Source organism: Mya arenaria, chromosome 15 (assembly GCF_026914265.1).
Source record: "Mya arenaria isolate MELC-2E11 chromosome 15, ASM2691426v1".
Taxonomy (NCBI): domain Eukaryota; kingdom Metazoa; phylum Mollusca; class Bivalvia; order Myida; family Myidae; genus Mya; species Mya arenaria.
The window spans coordinates 8991430-9018731 of NC_069136.1; the positions used below are offsets into that span (position 1 = coordinate 8991430).

Sequence of the window (27302 nt, forward strand, 5' to 3'; positions counted from 1 at the left end):
GCGCGCACCTCGTAAACAGATGCATCCAGTTTGACCTAAGTTTTACAAAATAACTTTATAAAAAGGCAGTAAGATGTAAGTTAGTGTTGACAATCAATAGAATATGATATTGTTTATTCTAGCTTCTGCGTCGTTACGTCGGTTAAGGCCTGCATTACTAGAATTTACATCATGTGGTGACCTACATTTCGTTAACTTTTGGAAGATTTCTTCAGTTCAGACAGTTTGTCATCTTAATTGTTGACATTTAAGTGAAAACTGATTTCAATAATATATCAAATTATTAGGTATGTTTTCATAGTTGTAGATGACGAATGGTTTAATAACTTTAGACTAGGTAGCACTTAATATATCCAGTGCTCCAGCCAGGATTAGCTGTACAATAATGAGCGATCAGGGATACTTTTTTTATTATTTTGACATTTCTTATGTATCCCTGTAACGCTACAACTCTCTACCATTTAACACTGGGCGACAGAATATATAGTAATATTATGCATCGATGTTGAATAATAAGGACAAAGTTGTTCAATATATACCCGACAATGATCTAATCTGGATTTAATTTGTCAAAAGAGTCGTTATTTTCACATAAATATATTCTTGGTCACAAATAACGTTAAATATGAACTCAGCCAGTCAGATTTGTCCCAGATTTACAGTTAGTGTTTTATGATATCTGAACATGTATTTTGGCATAATGGCATAAATAAAGATGTGTTTAATAGTAGGCAATAATGTTATCGTAAAAATTTGAATTTTCAACGCAAATAATTGCAAAATTGTGGCCGCGAGGATTCTCTGCGCAATGACCGTTCGCTACTTTTTGCTGGGATGGTGGACGTCACGAGTCTGCCATAGTAAAACAAAATCGTCAAAAGACGAGTGTACGGCCATTTAGGTGGACTACAGCCAGGATTTGAAAAGGGCAGGGAGTTTTGAAAAGGGCAAGCTACATGAGTCGTATAGGGGCGATTGGGGGGTGGTTATGAGGGGGGTCCACCCCTGTCACAAGGGGGGTTTTGGGGGGTCCCCCCATATAATTTGTTTTGTTTTCATACTCAATTTAAATCATTTTCCATGATTTCAGACTCTAACAAAATGGGTTGTTTTTCTCTCAAAATTTAGAAGGGTGTGTTTGAATATCAAAGTTAAAATTTGTCTTTTTGTCTGTGTTAGTATGATTGTACTTTTCTGAAGTCTTCTTTTGTGCGATGTCACATATTTCTCCTAAATATCATGTAAAATGAAGAAAAACAAAGACAGTTAAACATTTGAAGCAATCAAATAAATAAATGCACAATGTTGGGTCGAATCTTAGTTTGGTACGATCAGGATTGGGTACGAATGTTATATTCAGTTTGGCTGTTATTTAATTGTCTTTAGTAAAATTATGTTTAATATGTTGATGTTTTAGAATAAAATTACAATAAAAATCACTCCCTATGCTAAAAAAAATAACTTATAAAACATAGAACATTGATAAAATAACTCGGAAAATCGTTATAACAAAATGGCGGTCTCGGCGAATTTTGACATGATCGTAGACATGATAGGTAAACGCTGCATAAGAAATCAACATATTTTTTTTGGGTGACAAAGAAATTTTCATATGCATATTTAACAAATAAACTTTCAAAACATTTACTGAAAAAGTGATGTATTTGATTGTGTTAGCGCCACCTTTCTTATGTTTACATATTGGCAGTGACCATCTGCTTCAAATCAACAATGTTTAAAATGGCGAGTCTCTTCTGTACAATACAATAAACAATTATTTTAAAAGATTTAATTGTGCTTGACAACATTTTTCACCATCCCTTCGCATTTTCTATCGCATTTTACGAACTTTCATCATTGATTGAACAAGTTCTCAATGTATATTCTGATTGGCTGACATTTAATAGGCACGCCTCCTGCCGATGTTTCTCTATTTGGCTCTTCCTAATTATCGGATTAGTAGATGACCGATTATGAATACACATGTCGTCTGCTCACTACACAAATACACAATTAGCTGTCACATGACCTGGTCAAGGCACATGGGAAGATGAAAGGGCAGTACTGCATATTTTATGCAATCAATGGGGGCATGGTGACACCTAGTGGGAACACTATTATCATAAGTATTATGTAATTTGTCTCAATTATGACAGCGGATTAAGGGCTTTCAATCGTTTTTATACGCCCGAAGGGTCGTATTATGTTATGGCCTCCATCGTCTGTCTGTCCGTCCGTCCGTTAGCAATTCCATGTCCGGGCCATAACTTGGTAACTAATAAAGCGATTTTCAAATAACTTTATACAAATCATCACTACATTAAAAGAATGTGTCGCGCGCCATTTCCAGGTCCATACCTCAAACACTAGAATCACCATGGGGGGGACATTAGCAATTCCATGTCCAGGCCATAACTGGGTTACTACTAAAGCAATTTTCAAATAACTTTATACAAATCATCTCTACATTAAAAGGATTTGTCAAGCATGCTTTCCAGGTCCGTACCTCAAAGGCTAATTTCACTGGGGGGCGTTAGCAATTCCGTTAGCAATTCCGTGTCCAGGCCACAACTTTGTGTTACTACTAATAAAGGAATTTTTAGAAAACGTGTCCTAGCCACAACTTTGTAACCAATAAAGCAATTTTTAGATAACTTTATACAAATTATTGCTACATTAAAAGGATGTGTTTTGAGCACTTTCCAAGTCCTGCTACTTTTAAACTTGTATTCTCAGATTTTCTAAGGAAGTTTCAGATATTCTATTTTTTTTATAGAAATATTTCATTTCATAAAATCTGATTCCATATTAGTACATCCTTCATTGCACTACTTACCAGTATGTATGTTGTTTTACAATTATTCTATGTTGTAAAAAAATACTGTTGAACAAAGGTTTTTATTAGCACTGCTAACTTAAGTATCATTAAAGTTTTAATATTGGAAGTTTATTACCTTTGTTGTAAACACTTCACACCTAGAAAGCAGTATAAATAGCATAACCTAAATGTTTATTAAAGACCTCAAGCCGAATCTTCTTCCGGCGTATAATGCTCCGTTTCGCGGTGCTCTTGTTAATGATTTCAATAGTAAAAAGGGCACTAACGGGATATTTGGCGCTAATAGAGCATTTGTGAAAAGGGCACTACTCAAAAAGGGGGCAGGGCGGAAAGAAAAGGGGCACGGGCGCTGCGCCATTGAAAAACGGGCTAGCTGGAGCACTGATATCATTAGGCTAGCAATAGTCGTACAAGTGTGTATGAACATCACAAAAACGGGCTTAGCATCCCCTATGGTTCCGGAGGGATGTCCTCTCAAAAAATATATTAAATCTTGAAGGAAAAATGCACACATGTGGGCTCAAACCCACAACCTGTGGAATACTAGCTTGGCATTCTAACCCACAACCTGTGGAATACTAGCATGGCATTCTAACCCACAACCTGTGGAATACTAGCTTGGCATTCTAACCCACAACCTGTGGAATACTAGCTTGGCATTCTAACCCACAACCTGTGGAATACTAGCATGGCATTCTAACCCACAACCTGTGGAATACTAGCATGGCATTCTAACCCACAACCTGTGGAATACTAGCTTGGCATTCTAACCCACAACCTGTGGAATACTAGCTTGGCATTCTAACCCACAACCTGTGGAATACTAGCTTGGCATTCTAACCCACAACCTGTGGAATACTAGCTTGGCATTCTAACCCACAACCTGTGGAATACTAGCATGGCATTGTAACCCACAACCTGTGGAATACTAGCATGGCATTCTAACCAACAACCTGTGGAATACTAGCATGGCATTCTAACCCACAACCTGTGGAATACTAGCATGGCATTCTAACCAACAACCTGTGGAATACTAGCATGGCATCTAACCAACAACCTGTGGAATACTAGCATGGCATTCTAACCAACTGCGATAGCAGGGTGGCTAGTTCGCACACCCACACACACTGCACACCTCCCCAGTTACTTTTCAGGCTGATTCAGGCACTTTTGCCTTTTTCCTACTACACCAGTAAAGTAAACTTGGAGGTAGGAAAAGTGTGTCCGTTTTCAGACTCAAACCCACACGGCATTCTTACCAACTGAGCAGAATGGCTGTCAGACTTTTCGACCCCTTTGTCATTAGTGAAATCAAAGACTTTTCAACCCTGTTGTCATTTCAACCCCTTAAAGTGCTAAGACTTTTCAACCCCACCTAAAACAAAGACTTTTCAACCCCTAATAAACGAAGACTTTTCAACCCCTCAATTTTTCACCTTTTTAAGAAAATAACTACAATAGTAAACAATTTATTTTGAAATTTCTTTTAAAAATCAAGAAAATATTAAGACTAAAAATATAACAAACAGAAAATATGTAATACATACAAAATATACATACTTGAAACACATGATAATACAATAATTCATTAAATATTTACACTGAAATAAATATAAAAAATGCTCAACTGTCCATTTAGCTATTAGCCATAAATCTTCCCTATCTCCCTGAGGAAATTCTCACGCATTATATCATGTGCATGGTACTACTCCCTAAAATAATTGAAACAACAGTTGTTTTTCTTTTAGTTTTTTAAAAACATTTTGTCATCAATAAAAAGGACATCAAAATGAGTTGAACTTCAAAATAAAATTCTTCATAATATTTCAAAATATCTAGATTTAGCAGACGAAGTTTAAGAAATACAAAATACATTCAGTTCAAAGTTGTTAGAAATGTATTATAGATTGAGTTTCAAATGCTTTCAAATTACAAATAGAATAACAATTACATAGAAATATAGTTTAATATGTCAAGCCAAGATGAAACATTTTAACACAGAGAATAAAGAACATTATGCCAATTATCAAAAATCTAGGGGAAGAGAACGTTTTTTATCACCAAGTGCTAAATGCTTTTAAAATGTGTTGATAAAATATTACATAAGCGTAACATAAGATTTTATTAATGTTTTTTATTTCTCAGATTAAAATAATCAGGACATTCTATTATAAAGTGGTATATATGTAAAAAAATGCTATAAGCATTGTATTGTCTTCTAAAAAATGCAATTAAAGATTGGAATGAAGGTTGCACATTCATTAATGGGCAACATGTGTGACATGGTAAGGTTTTCCAGATTTAAAATTAAAAAAAAAATATGTTTAATTTATTTATACCCCCAAATCCCAGAATTTTTATATAATCAAGAACTAAAATCAAACTGTACTGAAACAGCAATTTGGTACAAAAAATGGTTTGACTCGGACTGTTAACCATTTTTAAAGCTGCACTCTCACAGATTTACCATTTTTACAACTTTTTTATTTTTTGTCTAGGAAAGAGCAATTTTTTGCGTAAATATCTGGAAACCAGTGATATAAGATTTCTGACAAAAAGTCTGATCGCAGATTTTCATATTTCTGTTCAAAAATTAATGTTTTATGGCTCACCAAACATCAATCTAATTTTTTGTCAGCAGTCTTATATAACTGGTTTCCATGGATTTTCTCAAAAAATGGCTCGTTCCAAGACAAAAAAATAAAAAGTTGTCAAAACGTTCAATCTCTGAGAGTCAGCTTTAAAAGCAATAAAGTTTTATAAATGTTCAAGTTGAGGTTTTTATTGGCGTTCTACAGGCAAAATAAGGAGAATGTTTCATAAATCCTTTTTTGCATTCATTTTCTTTTGCATTTATTCAAATTTGTTATTTAAAGAACAAAAGTATGTTCGTAACTTTGTACATCATATATGTGAATTCGCTGAAATATGGAATATCCTTTAGAATAATACAACAATTGTTCAGGGTAACCAGGCATCAAAATCTTACTTAACTGTACCATTGTTAATGTTCGGAATATTATAGCATATTGAAAAACACTAACCATCAAGTGCTTAGTAAGTCAAGGCAAAGCCTTTGTAAATTTCATCCAATACTTTGGAGAAAAGTGTAATAAACAAGACAAACAAATCTTTAATTTTATTTCAATAACAATTTGTTAAGTTTCTTGCAAAAAAAACAATGAAAAAGACAACAACTGGCTGACAAAAATAATTGGGGTTGAAAAATCTTTGATTTAGGGGTTGAGAAGTCTTCAATATGGCTATTAAGATATTTCAACTATGGGTTGAAAAGTCTTAGATTTAGGGGTTGAAAAGTCCAAACAGGTGGGAGTTGAAAAGTCTTTAAAATAGGGGATGAAAAGTCTAAGGGTTGAAAAATCTTCGTTTTGAGAAGGGGTTGAAAAGTCTTGGGGTTGAAAAGTCTTGCTTCCAGCAGAACGGGTGGCTGGTTCTTACCCAGACAAACTACAGAACATAAAATTCAAAAAAAGCTATGGAAATCACAAATGCCAGCACATTTTAGTATCAATTTTCAGAACTTTAATTGTTTTATTTGCAGCTTGCTTGTTATTGTTTTTGGTAATACATACTTGAACTAGTAACACTGACCTTAAAATAAATTGAGTAAAGAATATAATCTTGTATTTTAATGGAGGGATAAATTTGGGACCAATATCACTGAGTAAGATTGATCCCAGATGTTATCCATACAAATTTTAATTAAGAATTTATAAGTACATACCAGACAGAGAGCATTTTATCTTTTGTATTTTTTTTACATTTGAATGCTGTTATTATTTTCCGTTCTATTAGTTTACGTAGTCATTTTAAATTTAGCGATATTTTAGGAACATTGAATGCCAAAAGATGGAATCTTTGATTTATGAGGTAAAGTTCACATCTATTTTGACTTAGTATGAAGATTCTTCCATAATGCGGTAAACAATTTCATGTGGATCCAAGTACCAGTACCAAGCCAAATTCACTTAACAAAAAGGTTCTATTTACCACTTAAGAATAAAGTGGTGACAGTGCAACATCACTGATTGGCCAAGCATCATTAACATGGTATTTTTGGATGAAAAAGCCCGAAATCAAGCCTTGCTACTTGTTTTAAGAAACATTAAAACAAACCTCCAAGGCATTTAACAAGTGTTAGATTTGAGCTATTCTTTTCTACTATTACTACTACAATTTATTCACAACTTATTTCATGGCAGGACAAGCCAGAATGAGACTTGACTGAAGGGAGTAACAGTGTTAGAGAGCAAGGGAGGAGAGATATGTCGCGTGTGGTGTTCCCGTGTGACCAGGAATGCTGGTGGATGGTGAAGGACAACCTCGCCAGTCTCCGGCATGACTGTGTACAGGTTGGTTCCAGTACGGGTTTAAACTATACATGCCATATTTCAAGAGACCTCCTCGAGGGATATTGTTAAGGAAACCAGGGATGTTTTACAATAGAGCAGAGGTATTTAACGAATATAAAAAATTAGTCAATATCTGATACTTGCCATATTTCTGGAAAGCTTTCTAGGAGATTTTGCTGAAAAAAGCATTATGTCCTCAACTGTGGGGATTTTCATATGTATCATATAACACTTATTGTTCCAGCACAGGCATTTATTTTGCTTAATAATATACCTTTAAAAGCCATTTATTTGTTTTTAATGGAATAAACACTGTATTGAGTATATATGTTGTTAAAAAATATACAATACAATGCAATCTCGTCTACATTTCCCCAATCACAAAAATCTGTGGGATATTGATCCGATCATCCCATAAACATCACTATCCCAACCCTATCAGTGAGATAAGTCTCCTAATCATGTTGTCACAGTCTCTTAATAAGAATTTAGATGTTTACATAAAGACCAATTAGGGTGTGGAATACACAGAATCCCTTAACAAGCCACAGGGGGACATGAATTATAAATGCAGGTATTCTACAGAATGCCCTGCCCGTTGCTTATAAGAATGACCATAAATGATGCTTCACAATAGCAGACAGGTCATCATTGTTTATGGCATCATTTGAATCGTGATTCAATCTACGAACTCTTCCACTTCAGGGTCTTGTTGACATGCAGATGATAGCAGTCAGACACCAAACTATTGTGGACATTAACATGGGCTTCCCATATCAGCAACCTACTTCCTGGGAAAACTGCATCTTTAGTGGGCTCTGCAAGTTCTTCAGAAAGCCTGACCATGTTGGAGAACTGCCAAAATTCATCTCTCACACTCTGCCAGCCATTATAGACCTTGCCTTCGATGTTGAACACATTTTACCACCAGAGGGTGTAGCAATCAGTGTGCAGCAGAAAGGTAGACACTTAGTTCAGTAGTTGTTTACCATTGTTTGTTTGTGAGTTGTCTAGTGTTGTAGGTATCCGCCTCTACCCAAAGAGTCACAATACTGTCTTTACCCAAGAAACAAACTGAGAGTGGCCTATATCAACTTACAGTTGTAAACTCACAGTCAAGTTATAATATATAAATAATAGGGATGGAAGCGAATATCCGAGTATCCGGATATCACGCAAGTATTCGGATACCAAAATGGGTATTCGAATATATGTTAAGAATTAAAATTTCAATGAAATAGCTTAGCAGAGACATTTGTTATAAAACTTTTCAGATGAAATATTTCAGGTGTTCAACAGTGTCTGTCGCAAAGCGGGTATGTGTCGTCTGCTAATTGGCTGTTTGCACAAGGCGTGATATTGTGTCCTTGTGCAACACCCTGTGAAGTTCTATGACCTTGTTTACAATGACAAGTGTTGTTTTATAATCTCAGATGTGCTTAATTGACACTAATTGGCACTAGTTGATCATTAATCCGTAGGAATTGATCGTCCAATCAGAAGTTAAGGGTCGTGCAATCAAAGCTTTTAATGACCAATCGTATTTAGACGTGTTTAGTTTATTGATAAATAAAAAAAGTACACGCATGCAAATAAAGAAAAATTAGATCGTCTTTATGTCATCTTATCTTTCCCACAATTATATCCTGCATTACAAAACACCGCAGAAATTGTAGGTATTGCATTAAATCAAACAATGTAATGAAATAAAATTACGATCGACTATCAAATAATCAAAGCGTCATTTAACATGAAACCTGCTGATAAATAACAACCTCGAAAGCTCGTGGCAGTAACCAAGCAACCACCTCGGCCGAAGTGACTATCAAATTCACCAGGTGTTTATGTGGTATTCATCATGAGTTTTATGACGTAAAATGAGTTGTTTAGCTTTGATTATAACATTATAAATTATTAAGACTGAGAAAGAATGAATGAAAAAGTGAAATTGCCATATGATGAATTATAAATTAAGTGGACAATTATGTCAAATAACAGAAGGTGGGTGACATATAATAGGAAATTTGACAACAATTTGATACGAGTATCCGGATAGTATTCGAATACTTGATACAAATATCCGGATACCGATTTGGTATCCGGTTTCCATCCCTAATAAATAAGAATTGCAAGTTGAAATCCTAAACTAATCAATGTTGTTGAGTTTCAGCTGTGGTTCACTCACTCATTTTTAACCAAAGCATCCCAGGTTTAAATCTTGCCTATTCAAGACCAAACTTTTCTTATAAAATTGTGCCAATGAGATTAGTTGATTGATTTGGTACCAGGCTTAACTAATTAATGCCCCCACTTACAGATGACCAGCGTGAGATCCCGCGTCTGCTATGCTGGTCTATAGTGGCATGTGGGTTTCTGTGTCTCTTCCCAAACGAGGAAAGGGGATTTGGTACGAGGCTTAACACCATCAACTTTAACCGATTCTTTGCCCATCTTCCACTGTAAGTTGTGACTTTTCTGAGGGAACTTTTTGAAGTTGCTAATTGGTCCAAATTTCAGTCTCAAAAGGGGCAGATAAGTGTCTCGGAATAGATTGATATCTTGTTAATAAATGTTTAAAATGAAATTACTATTGATTCCTGTATGAATCCTTAACAGTATCTTGTCTTGTGTATATCGTATTTGCCCTTAAAGACACCCCTCCTGTCTCCAATTTCACCCCTTAAGCCCTACCGAGTAGTTATGAATCTTAATGTTAATGTTATAAGTTTTGTTCAACTTTCTGGATATAATGCAGGACCTAAAATCAGTGTGTGTATACCATGTGATAAATTAAGTCATAAATGCTACGTTGATTGAGAGTTGAGTTTCTTAAAACACTTCAACAAACCTTTTCACAATACGACCGTCTGGCGGAGCTCTGTCAAAACATTATTTTGGAAATAGGTTTGTCGCAGTGTTTGATGAAACTCGTCACCTTATCAAACTTCGGTAATAAAACAAAGGCGGGGCTCTTTATGTGTCATAGACTGCCCTTTGTTTTATTTAAAATCGTGTAGTAAAAGAAAAGTTATCTTTGATTTAAGTCTTTATTTTAAGCAAAAAGTTGCCTTCCGGCGTAGCATATATGACGCAATTTATTACGTGGTATACACACACTGAAAATTTTGGTAGGCAGGCTGGGCAGTAGGTAAAGCTTTTATTTCGGTTAGTAGGTCAACGTTGTGGTGACCTTGTTTTCTGATAAATAAAAAAGAATGCTCGATCCCAAGGCCCTTATACTTGGTAGACTGATGGTTCATGACCAGTAGCTCAAACATATTGATTTTTAAGCCAGAAGGTCAAGGTTAAGGTAATTCACTGATGAAAATTGGGGCCTTTTAATCACTACTTGGTTTTTAGACTGGAGCAATGTTAAAGTCCCATAATGATACAAAAACAACAACTTGAAGATCCATTGCATGTCTGTACAGACATACACAGTACCAGGAAACTATAACATGAATTGTTTATACCACAGGTGGTCCCAGAACGCCAAGCTGCAGTGTATACTTCATTTTTTTGACCGCGTCCATGCTGAGAAGACCAACGCTAGCGGCAACATTATCTTCACCAGACAGGTAATATACTTTTTAATATATCATTCAAACAAAACCTCTCACCGTTTTTATGTTGAAGCAGGGCACATGGGCAATGTACTCATTATGTATATTTATATATTTATTGTGTATTTGATGTACCTTGATGAGACTGAAACAAACTTTAAACAGTACAGGTTGTGGTATTACCGCTCCATCTCATACATGATTGTTTCCATGGCAGGTGATACGTGCTGAGGAGTTACCTACCCTTGACACCTGGCTCAACTGCACCAGTGATCTATGTCCTGTGGATGTCTTAGAGGAAGGCCTTATTGAGGATTCCGGATGTGGCACATTACAGGTTATTTTTCATTTTTAACAAGGTTTTCAATGTAAAACAGGTTATTAGAATGGGGATGTCTTTGGGAGGACGAGAGGAGCATCAAACATTGGTTCCTGCTGAATTACTTAATCTAGCATTGATGGATAGTAATGACAGTTGGTGTGAAGGTAGCTTATTTGGTGATCTATATGTAGCTTGGGATTGCTTTAGAGGTGGGTGGGCTCAAGGTCAAGGTTATAGTTAATTACCACTGTTAATTATTTTATAGGTGGACTTTGCGAACCGTTTCATTGGTGGAGGAGTATTGGGGAGGGGCCGGGTACAGGAAGAGGTGCGGTTCACTGTCTGTCCAGAGCTGGTCGCAGCCATGTTATTTATGGAATCAATGGAGGAAAACGAAGCTATCGTTATCAGTGGTTTCCAGCAATACTCGATGACGTGTGGCTATGCAGCTGGGCTGGAGTTTGTTGGAGATAATGAAGATAAAGCTGAGGTAAGTGAAGCTGTTTTAGGCATAAAGAAAACAACAACTTTATTTTCAATGATGATATATTTAGAACATAATCTTCATGTACATTTTAGCGAACCAACACAAAAAGAAGAAAAATACCTACAGATTTTTTTTTATTTCCTAAACTGTGTTATGGTTGACAATTAAAGATGTGTATGGGTAAGCCAAAACAAAGTTTTTACATTTACTAGAGATGTTTAGATGATCAGATATAATTGAAAATTGAAAAATTGGGCCTGAAATCAGTGACATTCTATGGTATTTGGTCATAATCAATCATCTGTTCCACTGGCCAGTTGTTTTCTTATTTCTTCTGGTTATTTGTGTTCGGTTAATGTCTGCCAATATTCTCCTCAGTGTTCATTTGTATATTCTGAAGTGTCCAGTTGGTATTGTTAACAATATGGCCGAAAGCAACAAGAACACCAAATAACTTCCAACATACAAATGCAATAGGCATTTTTTAGGATTATAAATTATTGCACAAGAATAAAACTACAATTAATGGCTTGACAACAAACGTAAACTTGTCAATAACCATATAATTGTACTATCGATAATCGGTTACTTTAGTGGAAATAATTATCAATAGTCAAACTGGAACCAATTCCCAACTCTAATGCTTAGACATTTTCAGGACTTCTCTCATCCTCTAAAATACTTTAAAATTAGGGTCTTCCATATGTTCAGGTTGATGAGAGAGGCAACCTGAAGACGACATTATGTGCCATAGATGCATCCAGAGATGACCATTCCAGAGGGACAAAGCGGTCAGCCACAGTGAAACATCACAAGCAATACGATGATAGGGTGCTGCTTAGGGACATCAACAAGGCATTTGTTGGTAGGTACGGAGAGTTAGTGGGTCGGGGATGGGGGCAAAGCTGCCAGAAAAATATGACCAGCAATATGAAAAGATATTAACAAGGCTTTGGTTGGTAGTTACAGAAGTGGGGCAAGATGGGTTTGGAGTGGAAGTCCAGGTCGGAAGAAAGGGGAGGTCTTTGTATAAAGTCCTTTCTTCATTGTTTTGTGACGAAATTTACAATCATATAACTTAATTTAAGCACAATGTTACAAATTACATAGGGCGTTTTTGTTGATACCAAACCAGTTTCAGTTTTGGTTTCAATGGTTTCAGCAGTTACGAAACCGGTTTTGATAGTTTTGCTTGAAGTAACAAATGCATGGTTTTGTGTACATTTTCAACAATATGGCGGAGCTACTGAGCTACACAATTACTAATGTAACCCTTTTCATTTAGCTCATTTGCCCATTTTAAGGCATTGTTATAAAAAAGATCGAGTTTCAACAATGAAGTTGACCACTATCCGCCATGTTGTTTTCGAAGTAAACTAGTTTTCGGATGGAACGAACCGATGAAACCGCCTTCAGTATAAGTAGGGGGTTCGATTGTTTCCAAAACCGGTTTTGGTTTTCGTTAAAAAACGATTGAAAATGGTTTTGATTTTATTTGAAACTGTTACAACAAATACACAGTTCGTGAAACCGATATAAAACCGAAACCAGTTTATTACCAACAAAAACGCCCATAGTATGTTTGATTTGGTTTGCAATCTTAACATATTCACTTCAAAATATATAGGTATTGAATTGAGTTTATTCACCATCAGTTTAATATCAGTTTGTTTTTGTGTTGAAGTTTATGTTTTTATCTTAAAAACCTATTCAGTTTCAAATTATCACTTCCTGTAAATAACCAAACATAAAAGTAGACCATATATATTGAAAATTGATGTCAAACTGATTTATAATTCTTACACTAGTGCTAAAAATCATTTTTTTAACAAGCCCTGCTATATAAAATCCAGAAATTGAGAATAAGAGCAAACCTGAAAAGCCTTAAACCAATGCATGGCTTGCCAGCTTGTGGACTATTGCATATTCTATATTACAGGCTTCTGTGCACCGTTCAGTCTTCCTGCTAGTGTACAGTCGGACTCGCCAAGATCAGAGGATTTCTTCACCCCAGAAGGCTCGCACACGGAGTGTAATGGTAAGGAGTTATATGTGCTTGCTTGAAACATGCGGGTATTATTTACAGGTCTGTTATTTCTAAAACAAAGTGTCGTATAATCAAGCATGCTTTCCTACAACAGCTCTTGTTTTTATAGTCCAATCATAAGACTTGATTGTAATCAATTCACTAACTGTTTTCCCTTGATTGGTAAGTTAAATGGTTAAATAATATCCAATTTCATGTATATGAACATGATTTTATTACTTCCAACCAAACATTTTTCTATTTAGTTACAATGTTTATTTTCTGCCTCCTGTAAAAACAAACATGTACAAGTCAAATGAATGAATTTAATCTCATTTTTCCTAGAATTAAATTTAGGTCATGAATTGTAAAATTTGTATTTCTACAGAAAATTAATCAGTAAAACAAAAGCAATTAAACTTTGTTCATGAATTTTCTTTCATTTCAAAGATGCGGAAACCTATAACCATAATCAAATAAAAAATTCTTTTTTATTTTCTAGAGCAAGTACCAAACCTGGCCTTAATTGACGAGTTTGTGGAGAACCTGTTGTCTTCTGCAATGATTTTGGCCCTTCCTCTTGCCTCCCGGGCTTTACAGGTAACTTATTCGACTTATTGACTGGAATCATTAAATCCTATTATTATTGTCAACTGACATTTACAAATAAATTAGGTCTGTCAACTGACTCAACCGTCAACTGACTCAATATAAAAAAAATACTATAATTTTATTGATTGTTAAGTCACTTGGCTAACACCAACAATAAAATTGTATAAAATTATACATGTACATAACATGTTGCTTATTTTAAATATTATGCTTAACGTGGCTAGGTCTTATCTTATGTTTTTCAAACCCAAAATGTCTGGGTATTGTGATATCTTTGATAAATGTCAACATTGTCATCATTGTGTTAGCCATAAGTATAAATTAGTTCTCTGCATCTTGTTAGGTTTTCAAATAATTATGAGGTAATAATTTCTTTTAGGCTGAAGAATCCGGTGCTTCCACCTTCCCGGTTAACAGAGAGAGCAGCAGCACAAATTCTGATACAGACGTTGTAAGTGCGGTCAGTCTGGTGGACAGCATCCAACAGCGACAATCTAGTATGGACCACCTCGACGTTAACTTCAGAGAATGGTATAACAATTACAGGAGACGGAGTTCAAACCTGAGTGACTTAAGCTCGCGTAGAAGCAGCTACGATTGTGCTTCAAGGCGCAGCAGCAATTGCAGTGCAAGGGGAGGTTATAGCTCTGAGTTCAGCTCTGAGTTTGAGGAATATTATGACAACTTTCAACAGCAGGAGAGATACAAGTATCACACAATAACAGAAGAAGTCGGCTCAGCTGCTGTCATGGAATTTGCTTCTACACTGGCTGCGAGTCTGTTACAAGCCGGGACTCAAGAAGCAGCGTTTTTATGTCCTTCGCCGAGAGACTTTCAAGAAAGCTTGCCGGATGAAAATGTGTATAAAAAACCCACACCAATAAAACTGTCACCGACCTCTCCTGCAGAATCATTCTTTACTTCTGGTGATAATAGCTTTAACATTGTTTTACGGGAAGAATGTATTAGAAGCTATGTTGATATTTTATTCTTTGAAATTTGGCCATTCCCAATAGCTGAAAGTGTAGAAATTGAACGAAAAACAAGCATCTATAAAGAGATTAGGCAAGAAATTTGTGAACATTTCAGACATGGTTATATAAATGATGAAGACAATCAAGAAAATAATATAAGTGAAGACAATCTAGTAGACAATACTGATGTTGAACATAACATCTCTGAAGACGATGTTAATAAAAATGATTCCAAAAGTAACACTAGTGTGATTGTTGATGATGATATTTTATTAGCTGTAGCCGACAGAATTGTCACAATAGCCTTCCAGGAGGCTTTACTGGAATATAAATATGTTTCAAATTTCAAGAAAAATTGTTTCCCTCAAGATTTTTCTGAGAGTAGCCAATCAGATCATTCCATTGATGCAAAGGACCAATCAGATTCAAGCTTTCAAGAAAGTAGTTCTTACTCACAAACTAACCAAGCAAACCATGGAAAAATAGACCCAGCCGTGCAAGTTGCAGAGAAAATGGTTTCAGGTCTTTTTAGTAAAAAAACTTTGGAAGACACTAATTCAAATTCAGCAGTTTCTCAAAGTTTACCAGTTGGAAGAGACAGTAGTAAAGGTTTGGTAGATTCTGTTGCATCGCCATCTAAATGCCAGCAAAGCTGTGATAGTACTGTTAAGGTTGTTATTGACAGTGTTCCAATCAAACATTCCACTACAACAAGTGATAACTTGTCACACAATGAGAGAGAGATGTATAGTAGAATAGCTGACAAGATTTTACTCCAAGGTTTAAGCCCTGGGGACGATACTGAATTAGCAAGAAGTATAAAAATGGACGAACTCGCTAGTGGGAATGACAGTTTAACTGATAAAAGGAAATTATTTTGTGAACCTACTGTGCCATCTTTTGGTCGTAGTTCTAGTCAATCTGAATCAAACTCGCAGGAATCAGATTCCTCGTGTGTTCCAAATAGTTCTGTATCCTCTGGTCTTTCATCATGTGCTAAGCTGTCCAGTCTAGACAAAAGCAAGTTGAAAACTAGTGTAAAGAATGAAAGAGAATTTAAGCATACAGTTCCGGTAGAGATTAATCAAGACTTACAAAGTGCTAATATAGATTACGACATGTTGGGTGCTAGGCCTAAGGTTAAAGAGAGTGTTGTACCAAAACCAAAGGCTGGTAAATCTACCTCTGAAAACAAACAATCTGAGGTAAGGATTTCAAATAGGAGTTTTTCTAATTCTGATTCCAATGAAAGTTGCGGCAGCTCATTCAGGATCCCAAGTACGAGCCCAGACACCTCAAGTTCAGATAACTCTGCTCACCATGGTGCCATAGGGGCTAAAAGTCACATGACTAGTCATGTGATCACAGCTGTGATACCTACATCCCCCGGTGAATCTAACCCAAAGTCACACAGTAAACTAAAATCGAAGCCCTGTTTTCCATTCATGACAGGAAATAAAAAGAACTATGATCAGTTCGCGAACAGTCTGTCCCGTGATTTGTTGACGAATGCATTCCTTCAAGTGCAAGAACACAGGGAATGTGTGAGCTACCCTCGACGAAGCAGTGAACCGATGCAGATCTCAAATGATGCAGCCCTTCAGAGGCTAGAGAATTCTATCAATCACAGGTAAGAGTTGCATACTTCCATATAGATTGTTTTGATGTCTCATTTTGACTATGAGGTTATTTCATCAAATATCCTGGATTTTAGACTCATTTTTGTGAAATATAAATGATATTTTTATGCCCCCGAAGATGGGCATATTAAAATCGCACCATCTGTCCGTCCGTCTGTGTGTCCGGCTCAATAACTTGTGTCCGGGCTGTAACTTTCTCTTGTACGGAGAGATTCTAAAATAACTTGCCACATGTGTTCAACATACCAGGACAACGTGTCGCGTGCAAGACCTGTGTCCCTACCTCTAAGGTCAAGGTCACACTTAGGTGTCTATTAACAATGGAATGCTGCATATAAGAACATAGAGTATAGGTTGTCGTGTCCGGGTTGTAACTTTCTCTTGTATGGACAGATTTTAAAATAACTTGCCACATGTGTAAGACATATTAAGACGACGTGTTGCGTGCAAGACCCACGTCCCTACCTCTAAGTTCAAGGTCACACTTAGTGTTTATTTACAATGGAATGCTGCATACAAGGACACAGAGTATAGGTTGTCCTATCCGGGCTGTAACTTTCTCTCTTATGTACAGATTTTAAAATAACTTGCCACATGTGTTTACCATACCAAGACGACGTGGCGCGTGCAAGACCTGTGTCCCTACCTCTAAGGTCAAGGTCACACTTAGGTGTTTATTCACAATGGAATTCTACATATAAGGACATAGAGTATAGGTTGTTGTGTCGGGGTTGTAACATTTTCTTGTATGGACAGATTTTAAAATAACTTGCCACATATGATCAACATACCAAGACAACGTGTTGCGTGCAAGACCCATGTCCCTACCTCTAAGGTGAAAGATACACTTAGTGTTTATTCACAACTTAATTCACATATAAGGAGATAAGAGTGTAGGTTGTCAAGTATGGTTGGTATTTTTTTTATGTTCAGTGGCAATTTAAAATAACTTGCCATATGTATTTGTCATGTAAAGGCAAGATCAACTTTTCATGTACTGACCTTGTTCATTGGTTAATGTCACATTCGGGGGCATTTGTCACATACTGTGACAGCTCTTGTTTAAAATTGGATTTAGAATATTATTAATCTTGGTGAAACTACTGGTGAAAACATTATTCTGTTTTCAGTTGAGTTAAATTATTATAATTTATTATATTAATTATTGGTAATAAGTTAATTATATCATAATCATATGTGAGTTACTACAATTGCAAATATATCATACACATCAAAAACTGTGACTATGTCGATCAATAGCTATTCATAGCTAATGTTTTCTCTGTTATGTCATACTGACTGAAAATAAAATTTGATTTGATTTGATTAGATTTGTCTGATATAAAACAGTGCTATGGTTGATGACATACATATAAACTTTTAATATGAATAAGGAATACTGATAAGATTGCAAATGCTGCTACCCCTGTTGTAGAAATGGGCGCAGGACGGGTAAGAGCAAAACTGATGAAGACATCTCCCTAATGGACTGGGAGTGGAGCCAGCAGATAACTACTAAAACATCTAGTGGCTTCAGAGATCCGCTGCTTTCAAGGTATAGTGTAATGGTGATCATTGTGAAATTAGAACAAGCCTGAAACAGCCCTGCACACATGACAGCCTGGCAGGCAGCCAGTGTTCACTGAATTTGTCCGCTCTTTAACCCGATAATTTCATCTTATTTCCACCAAACTTCAATACAATGTTAATGTGCATAATATCTCAAACAAATTTGGTACCCACTCTGATCTGCCTTGTAAGTGGGAGGTCTTTGGTTTAAGCCCTGACTGGCTGCATACTTTTATCACTGTGTGACATTTATACAATAACTTGGCTAGGCACAAGACAGGTGTAACGTCTTCTACATGTATATAGATATACAACACTTACTTAGCCATTGATGTAGGGTCAAACTAGCCATTGATGTAGAATCAAAGTAGCTATCGATATAGGTAACATATTGGCCATTGATATATGATCAAATAAGCCATTGATGTATGATCAAATAAGCCATTGATATAGGATAAAATTAGCCATTGATATGGGATTCAAATAGCCATTTATGTCGGATAAATTAGCCATATATGTTACATATTGTAAGATCTACGACAAGTTAGCCATTGATGTACAAATGTAGAATCAAATTAGAAATAATAAATCCTTCTATGACAGGTTTGCAGAAGAGCTCATGAAGGCAAATGTATCGGTTCCCCCTCTTCAACTTCTGGGAGCCGACCAGGTCAGCATAAGCAGTTCCAGCCAGTCTGTCTGCAGTACAATGTCATCTTTTCGCGACCCACTCCTTGCTTCATTTGAGGAGGAGCTAATTAACAACAGCTTGAAGATCACCACCTCAGCTAAGACTGTAACCTCATGGTCCAAAATGAAAGGTTCAATGTGTTCATCCAGGCATGTTGGAATTAATAACAGTGCAAATCAGGGAGGTTCTTTGAAAAGTCAAAATAATTTGAATAATAACAAGGTGGGTAAAAGGAACAGCCAAAGTGGAAAATTTGGCCAATCGGAAGAAAGGAGGCAAATAACAATTAATGTATCACAGGACAGTGATAATAGTGCAATTTCTTGGAAGTCTGTTAGGTCCAGCAGTTTATATCATGTTCCTGATGTAACTGACTATGCCGATTCTCTTTCTCGTACCATTATCTGTGAAGCTTTGACTGCTGTTTATGCTTTAAGCTCATGCAAAAGTGATACTATGTCAGATAGACAAATGTATGCAGTTGATCTCTACAGTGACCTTTTGGCAAAGAGTATATTGGCTTCTGCCATGGTAACTGTTGAAATGGTGAACACTGATTGGTCAGAGCAGAATAGAGTGGTCACATGGTCTGACAAGACAGAATGTGTGCAGTACAGTGAGGCAAATTTGGAAGATGATGTAATGGAGAAAAGAGACATGGAAAGGTATGAAGAATTTGTTCAATACACAGAAGTAGTTTGTCTGTTGCTGTTGGTGGTTTTTTTAGGAAAAATATTCTGAGGAATTGACATAGTTAGGCATGTCAGTGTTGTTAGGGTTTTAGCCAGGTTTTTCAAAAGGGCAGGGTGGTGCAGAAAAGTGGCAGGGTGGTGTGGAAAAGGGGCAGGGTGGTGCAGAAAAGGGGCAGGGTGGTGCAGAAAAGGGACAGGGTGGTGCAGAAAAGGGTTAGGGTGGTGCAGAAAAGGGGCAAAGGGTGCTGAAAAGTGGCAGGGTGATGCAGAAAAGGGGCAGGGTTCTGCAGAAATGGGCTGGGTGCTGCAGAAATGGGGCAGGTTGCTGCTGAAGTAAACTGACAACTTCAAACATTGAAATTATATTGTAATTGTAAGGCATTTTATAGAAAACGGAAATTTGGATTGTTCAATACATCAGATCACTCAAAGTTCTAGCTTGGTCCATGGTGTCCTTGAGCAATTACAGTTTTACTGAATGATGCATGTGGCTCATGAATTACATGAGTTTTTGCCCATAACTCTAGCATCAGCACCGGTGGATGATAAACATGGGCCAGGGTTGGCTTCTGCTTGAAGTACTTTTCTGTACTTGTACTTTTACAAGCCTGTTTACAAAGCAATGTGTTTATTGCACCAAAATTTAATCTTTCATCTGATTTTTAGAAACCTTTTCCCTTAAACTCTATGGTATTGGTAACTCATAGGTTGAATTATTATGATACAATTTTTTTGGTAACGATCTAACCTATTTCATAATTAACTTTTTGCGTAGCCTTTTATGCATATTAATTAAAATATTTAAGAGTCATTCTTAACTAAAACAAGTGTTTTTCCTGCAGCTGTGTAGATCCAGCCCGCTGTTCTAGTGAGTATGAAGATGCCTTGGACATTCCGTACCAGTATTTGGAGCAGTTTGCTGATGTTCTCGCCTCCAAAGTTCTCATTAACTCTGTGGCCATCAGCCGTAGAGAACACCTGTCCAGCTTAAGGGTATGATAGCTTTGTGATTAGATATATTTCAATATGATCCGAAAATATTTAAAAACAGTAAGGGAATATTCATAATGAGTTGTAAAAATGTTCTGAATTACATTTTCACTTTCATCTACAAAGAAAATTTGTGCAGTCTCAGGTTTTCTCAGGAAGTGATGTTTTTAGATCTACTGGCCAAAGGCCAGAAGAGCTGATGCGATGGTAATGTGTACGTAGTATGTGCATCTGTGCGGTCGTGCGTTCGTGCGTCTGTAAACAATTGCTTGCCAGGTCTGCATGAGCGAATTCTATTTTTAGCCAAGTTTACATGTACATGTAAATTCAAGTCTAGAGTTAAGGGAGACAATTTGCAAGTCTAGGATTTTGAGAGACAATTTGCTTTTTGCTTCTGCAGTTGATTTTGTGAATTACTCTGCCTTGTTCTTGTTGAAAGCCCAAAGGCCATTTTTTAGCTTTATGTTCAGTTGTTGCGCATTCAACTTAACAAAATTGATTGTGAATGTTTAAGTTATGCACCTGGTGTCATTACTGGCCACACCCAGGGTTCACAGGTTTGGTAAACATAAATCTGGATAGGTTTGAAAATCTTTTTGTGTGTTCGTGCATCCATCTCAGCACAATTGATTGTGAATGTTTGTTCAAATTGATCAATGTTGTCCTAGGATGCCCTTGACTTTGACCTTTTGACCAACTTTTCTTAACTTTTAAAACTACAGAAATTTTTACTATGAGTACAGTTTTGAAAGCATTTTTTTTTTTCGGATGACTTTAACTTTGCACATGTATTAAAATAGTTCATGCAACTAATCTCAAGGTCTGCACAGGATAGGAAAAGTCCTGGGAAACTCCTTGAATTCGACATCAGTCCTGGAAAACTCCTTGAAAATGACATTGTCGGAAATATCCTTGAAATGTCCTGGAATAATAAAAATTTCCCATGAAAATTTATAATTCTCCTTGAAATTGCTCGGACAAACACTGTCTATTCAAAATAATCATGAATATTTACAATGCTGACCATTGGAAGTCAAATTTCATCGACGCCGTAAAAAGCGCCGTGATTTCCCGGTCTTAAACCCGTTATTTAACACTGCCTTTATAGTGCCCGCGCGCAGAATAGCATGTTTCCGGTTGTTTACTTCTGATAATCTGATAAAAATGTCTTTGCGAGGAAAATGTGTGTTTAGAAGTGAATGGGAGGCGAATGAAAACTATAGATGATGGCTTCATCCATTTAAGGCCAACAAGACAAAAGCGCTTTGTATTGTTTGCGATAAACTGTTTGACATATCAAATATGAGAGAAGCTGCACTGAAATCGCATGCGAAAGGAGATAATCATGTAAATAACATGTCGAGGGATCAAAATAACAATGTTTCATCAAAGATCACACTAGCACCTTTATATCGAACACGGTATACACTCCTGGAAAAAATATTTTAAGTCCTGGAAAAGTCCTGGAATTTGATGATGACAAGTCTGTATGAACCATGAATCTGCTTTCAATACTTTCTGGGCTCAGATGTTGAACCTGCTACGTTTTCAGGTAACCCAAACACAAAACATAAACTATATGTCTGTTGCCTTCTACCCATACATACATACTCTGGATTGATATGACCACAAAAGCCATGCCAGTAGAGCATAGGCCTTTTTGGGCCTCTTGTTTAATTATAACTATGGCTCGCACATCTTTAGTTAACTACTTGTTAAAAATCTTTTAAATATTCATGTTAGTGCAGTCATCGAAATTAGACTTTTGGATCAACAAGCCCAAATTATTATACTATTACTTGGCATCAAATTTTTGAACAAGCCCTGCTATATAAAATTCAGAATTTGAGCAAGCCCGAAAGACATTTTACCAGTGCAGGGCTTGCGGGCCTGTGCTAATTTCGAGCACTGTTAGTGTCAATCTTAAGCAGCGGACATGACCATGTGTACAGCGTTCTTCCTAAATGATATAAAAGGGAAGGGTCGTGGTCTTATATCCCAAATTCTAGGGGTTACTTCGTCTAGGAGAGATTTTCAACATTGCAGAACTACTGTTGAAAACCTCTTCTACATGGTTACAAAACCACTCTATCCCCTGGTTTTGGCCCAGGAAACAGACTGAATAGTGTTTTATAACCAAGTCAATTAGTATAAACTAAGAATAATTTTATTTATCATAGACTATGGGCAAATAATTATAATAGGTAAATTCATTATGAGTAAAACAGTTGGTTACATTTTGTCATTTTGCATCTTTAACTGTTGGCAGGCATGTTTACAATAACTATTTAAGATTGACTGAATCCAGATTGTAACCAAATATTCTTATCATTATAAACTCAAATCTTCCCATATTGTACATTATATTATTCAATGTATGGCTAAATGCATAAAACACAGCGAAGAGGGCTCAGTAGATCCCCTTAGCCTTGAGCCAGTAAGATTTTCCAAAATGAAGGAGGTATACTATTTAGTGAATATTGAATTATATACTTATAATCACTGATTCTGTGACTGTTTTGATGTTCCTAACTTGGCTTTCTTGTATAATTAATGTGCTGAAGGCTTTATAATGCAATAAATCTCGAGTCTTGTATTTTACGTGTAATTTGTAATGTACAGCAACAGTATGGCCGCCCTATCGCCACCGGTAACTGGGGGTGTGGGGCATTTGGTGGAGACCCCCACCTCAAGTCCCTCCTGCAGTGGATGGCAGCTAGCTATGCTGGATGTCCTTGCCTTCTCTACTACACCTTCCAAAATGCCAACATGGAAAAGGTACTGTAATTCCTTCATGTTTTGTCCGCATTGACAAGGTACTGTATTTCCCAAAAGTCCACCTTGATCATCAATGCAGCATCCTTTATATCTTGAGCCATGCAGGTATATAAATGTTCTAATTCCATTTTTGGTTTTAATGAAAATTTCCTGTGTAGCCTGAACTATTATTGAATCTGTCAATGCTATGCCAATGTTGCTGCATGTATCGGCATAAGGCAGTGTTGCTTTTCCCTGCCCATGTTTTCCATCCTTGTCCCTTCTGGAGCCTTCATATTTGTCTACGAATGGCCCCTGCTCGTCATCCATGTCTTCAGATCCGACATCAGACATTTTGGCTTTATTATGGAAATTTTATCACAGATAGAAATTACAGCTTACTGCTGCAACTGTATTTGTTACATGCTTGCCTCTCTTGTAACTTTTATATTATGCCCCCCTCCTAAGAAGCTTGGATACATTGCTTTGCACATGTCTGTTTGTCTGTCTGTTGACCAAACCTTGTCCTTTTTATAATTAGAGAGTACTTAGGCCTACAGTCCCCAAACTTGGTAGGGGGGTTGGTCATGACCATCAGATGATTATGAAATCAGTAACACAAAATCTCTTGATGATTAATGAATAGAGTATATTTAGGCTTTTGGTCCTCATACCAGATAGGGAAGTTGGTCATGACCCCTATTAATTTTGAGGTCAGCAGGTGAAAGGTTTAGGTCACAGTGACCTTTAAGAAAAAGAGTTAATTTAAATCAAAGTTGATCCTTTAATCTTATTTTGTACTCAAGTACTTGTTCCATAATGGATAGTGGATTAAAACAAGGAAAGTGTTATATTTCTTTGACAAAATTTTGTAAGCCGTTGGAAAGCATATAGTAATACAGAGGATATGTGGATGTGTGTTGTCTGATGCATGTGGTACTTTGTTACTGCCTCACCCCTTGTGTGGAGTTACAAGCTAGCTAGTTAAAAGCTAGTGGACACATAGTTACAATGTATCCTTTATAGTTCCAGGAAGTGGTTGACCTGATACTAGAGCGAGGCTGGGACGTGTCTCGTCTGATGCAGGTTGTGCGGCGTTATTGCATTACCACTTGCGAGGAGATAGAAGCCAGTGGGGCTCCGACTCGACAACTGTTTGACGTCATACTGCAGGGTGAAATCTTCCCGGGTGTTTAGAATTTGGAACATTTAAAGATTTGCGAATGAAGCTAAAAAAAATGCAATATTCCTACGGCTTGAATTTATATAAGATGAGATGGCACATTTGTTCATATTGAAATATTTCCAGCAGGGGTTTTAAAGCTCATTATCAATCTTGAAATCAGCATTGCCAGCTGTTAACATCAGGCTAGTGTACAGTTGTAAAGATTATTTTTTTGCGTGGACAATTGTATCCAAAACAGTAAAAAGTACCTTAAAATGAATATACATTACTTTTGAAATCATTTGGAAAGAGATCGAAGTCCCTTGACACTGCTTTGAGAAGGAACTTATACCCAAACAAACCCCCAGCTATTTTTCAAGATTGACAATTGTCAACTGTTATAACCCTGGATTTCCAGGCTGGCAAAATATTGTGAACTTCTGTTACTATAATACTCCTAATTCAAATTTCATGTACACTTTACCTAGAATTAATTTTTATGGTTCCTCTTGCATGATAAAAGGATAAAGCAAGGTGCATGCTGGTTGAATTCAGTAAATACTTTTATAGTCACTTTTATATTTTTGAGAAAATATTCACTTTTTGTTATTCACTGCAGTGTTAATATAGGTCACCACTTGTTTACTTGTTTTATGTTTTGTGTTTTAGCTGGGTTTTTTAATTAATGAAGTTGAGGTAATACATAGAGATGGTTTGCCTACATTGTTGGCCTTGTTCAAAATCATGACTGTTTTTTAAGATATTATTCTTAAACTTGGTACATTTGTTCACAAAGATAATACACATAGGGTTTTTCTTATGATCAATCTTCTGATACAAGAATCATTATAATTGTCTGCTTATTTGCATATGCCCACAAGTTAACGTTTTCTGTATTTAAGAAATATGGCGTCAAAGTTTTTAATTTGAACATTCAACATAGAACTTGGGTCTTTGTAGAACTTTGATATACCCTTTTCCTAATATTTTCACATAGATAATATATTCGCCATTGGATCTTTTCAAGCTGATTCCAACATAACCAAAGTCTCAATATTTGAGTGGCTTATGGCCATGTTGAATTAAGCTGACAAAATGGTTTGATTGGTCACACACAGATTTACACATAGCGCTCTCAATTTTGCTATTACTATAATTTAATTTTTCAACTAAAATTCTTATTCCTACAATATTTTGTCGTACACTTGGAAATGGTGCCATATTTTATATTTCATTAATTGTAGCAAGGCCATCAAATTGGCTAGATATGTGTGGAGAAATGCAACGGATCAACTAATAAAAATAGACAAGCATTAGCATTCCCTTGTGGTACTCTTATTTTGTGTCACTTAGTCTTAATCAAACTAGGCAGCCTTAATATTTTCAGATATTACTTGAACATGTTGAACAGGGGCGGTATTCAATATAGTTCTTATCCTTATCCTTAGACATGCCTCAGTGATTCCATTCAGTTGATTGGTCAATTTATTTTACAGTCCAATCAAAAAGCTGAGATTTCACTCTTAAATATAAGATTGATCTAAGTTGTTTATTGAATATGGCCCCAGGGCCATATTCAATAAGCAACTTAGATTGAACTTAAATTTAAGATTAGAAACTAAGTGTTTTGATTGGCTTGTATATTAAGCTGACCAATAGGCTGAATGGAATCACTGAGGCATGTCTAAGGATAAGATCAATATTGAATTCTGGCCAGCTCCAATTACTTAAAATATCTGGAGTGAGACAAGCAGAAGTACTTACTTGTATTTCATTAATCAATTTTGTGTATCTCTTGTATCTCTCTCAATAACTTTATGATTAAAACCAATATGTTACTGGTGAATAGTGAGCAAATAAACCATATTGTTGGTATGGCCTAAAAGGAATATTTGTTTCTGAAATCATGTTAAAAGGTGACCTACACTGTAAGCTGCATAAAGTATTGTGAACTATGTCAATACATGTTTTTGTCTTGTCAGTTTTCCTTTAACCTATGCTTTTTCATAGATTTCACTTTTATTTTCTTTATTCTGAATGTGATTTCTGGTTTCGTTTAATTGTATTTTCTAAGTGCTATAACCTCTGTTTTCATTTCTTTCAGCCTTTTTATAGGCATTATTTGGCCATATTATTGAGCTAAAAAAATATCTATTGTTCCCAATTTGAATGCACATATTTTGACATTTATCTTTGGAAAATAGTGTCTTGACCACGAATTTACTAAATAAGAGATAGTATTTCAAAGGCATTGAACAGATTACATTTGATTATTTGATTAATATAATTATATCTTGCTTGTAAATCTCAGTCTTTTTATTCCCCACTGATGGAATACCGTAAACCCTCAAATAAGGTTCACGCTTAATGGTGAAGAATGACAAATTTATATATTTTATCAAAGATGATGGTACCATAAAGTTCCTGTCAGCAAAAAACCGGTTATAATCTAAATCAGAACTCTTCCCTAGCTCCGACCTTCTGCATAAATCTTATTCAATATGTTTAGATACATAAAGCTTTGATTATTTTGCCATATTGATATGCTATTGGTGTAACTTGTTTTGTTTAATTCACGCTTATTAAAATTATTTGAACCACA

General features: G+C 36.1%; 1 protein-coding gene across 1 annotated transcript; it reads left to right on the plus strand.

Moving 5' to 3' along the window:
* LOC128219940 (uncharacterized) lies at positions 1-27302 on the plus strand. The gene is made up of 16 exons (XM_052928127.1): positions 1-75; positions 7063-7212; positions 7918-8173; positions 9530-9671; positions 10691-10790; positions 10993-11112; positions 11363-11587; positions 12296-12449; positions 13524-13622; positions 14113-14210; positions 14602-16826; positions 18272-18391; positions 19009-19761; positions 20631-20781; positions 23401-23556; positions 24562-27302. The coding sequence occupies exons 2-16, from the start codon at positions 7126-7128 to the stop codon at positions 24730-24732; spliced, it is 4857 nt and encodes a 1618-aa protein (XP_052784087.1). The 5' UTR covers positions 1-75; positions 7063-7125; the 3' UTR covers positions 24733-27302.

Excerpts from the sequence above, each read along its gene's own strand:
- LOC128219940 (XM_052928127.1), top strand. The coding sequence starts at position 7,126 with ATGTCGCGTGTGGTGTTCCCGTGTGACCAGGAATGCTGGTGGATGGTG. Across the intron at positions 7,213-7,917 it reads TCCGGCATGACTGTGTACAG|GGTCTTGTTGACATGCAGAT; the intron begins GTTGGTTCCAGT and ends CTTCCACTTCAG. Across the intron at positions 20,782-23,400 it reads AACACCTGTCCAGCTTAAGG|CAACAGTATGGCCGCCCTAT; the intron begins GTATGATAGCTT and ends TGTAATGTACAG.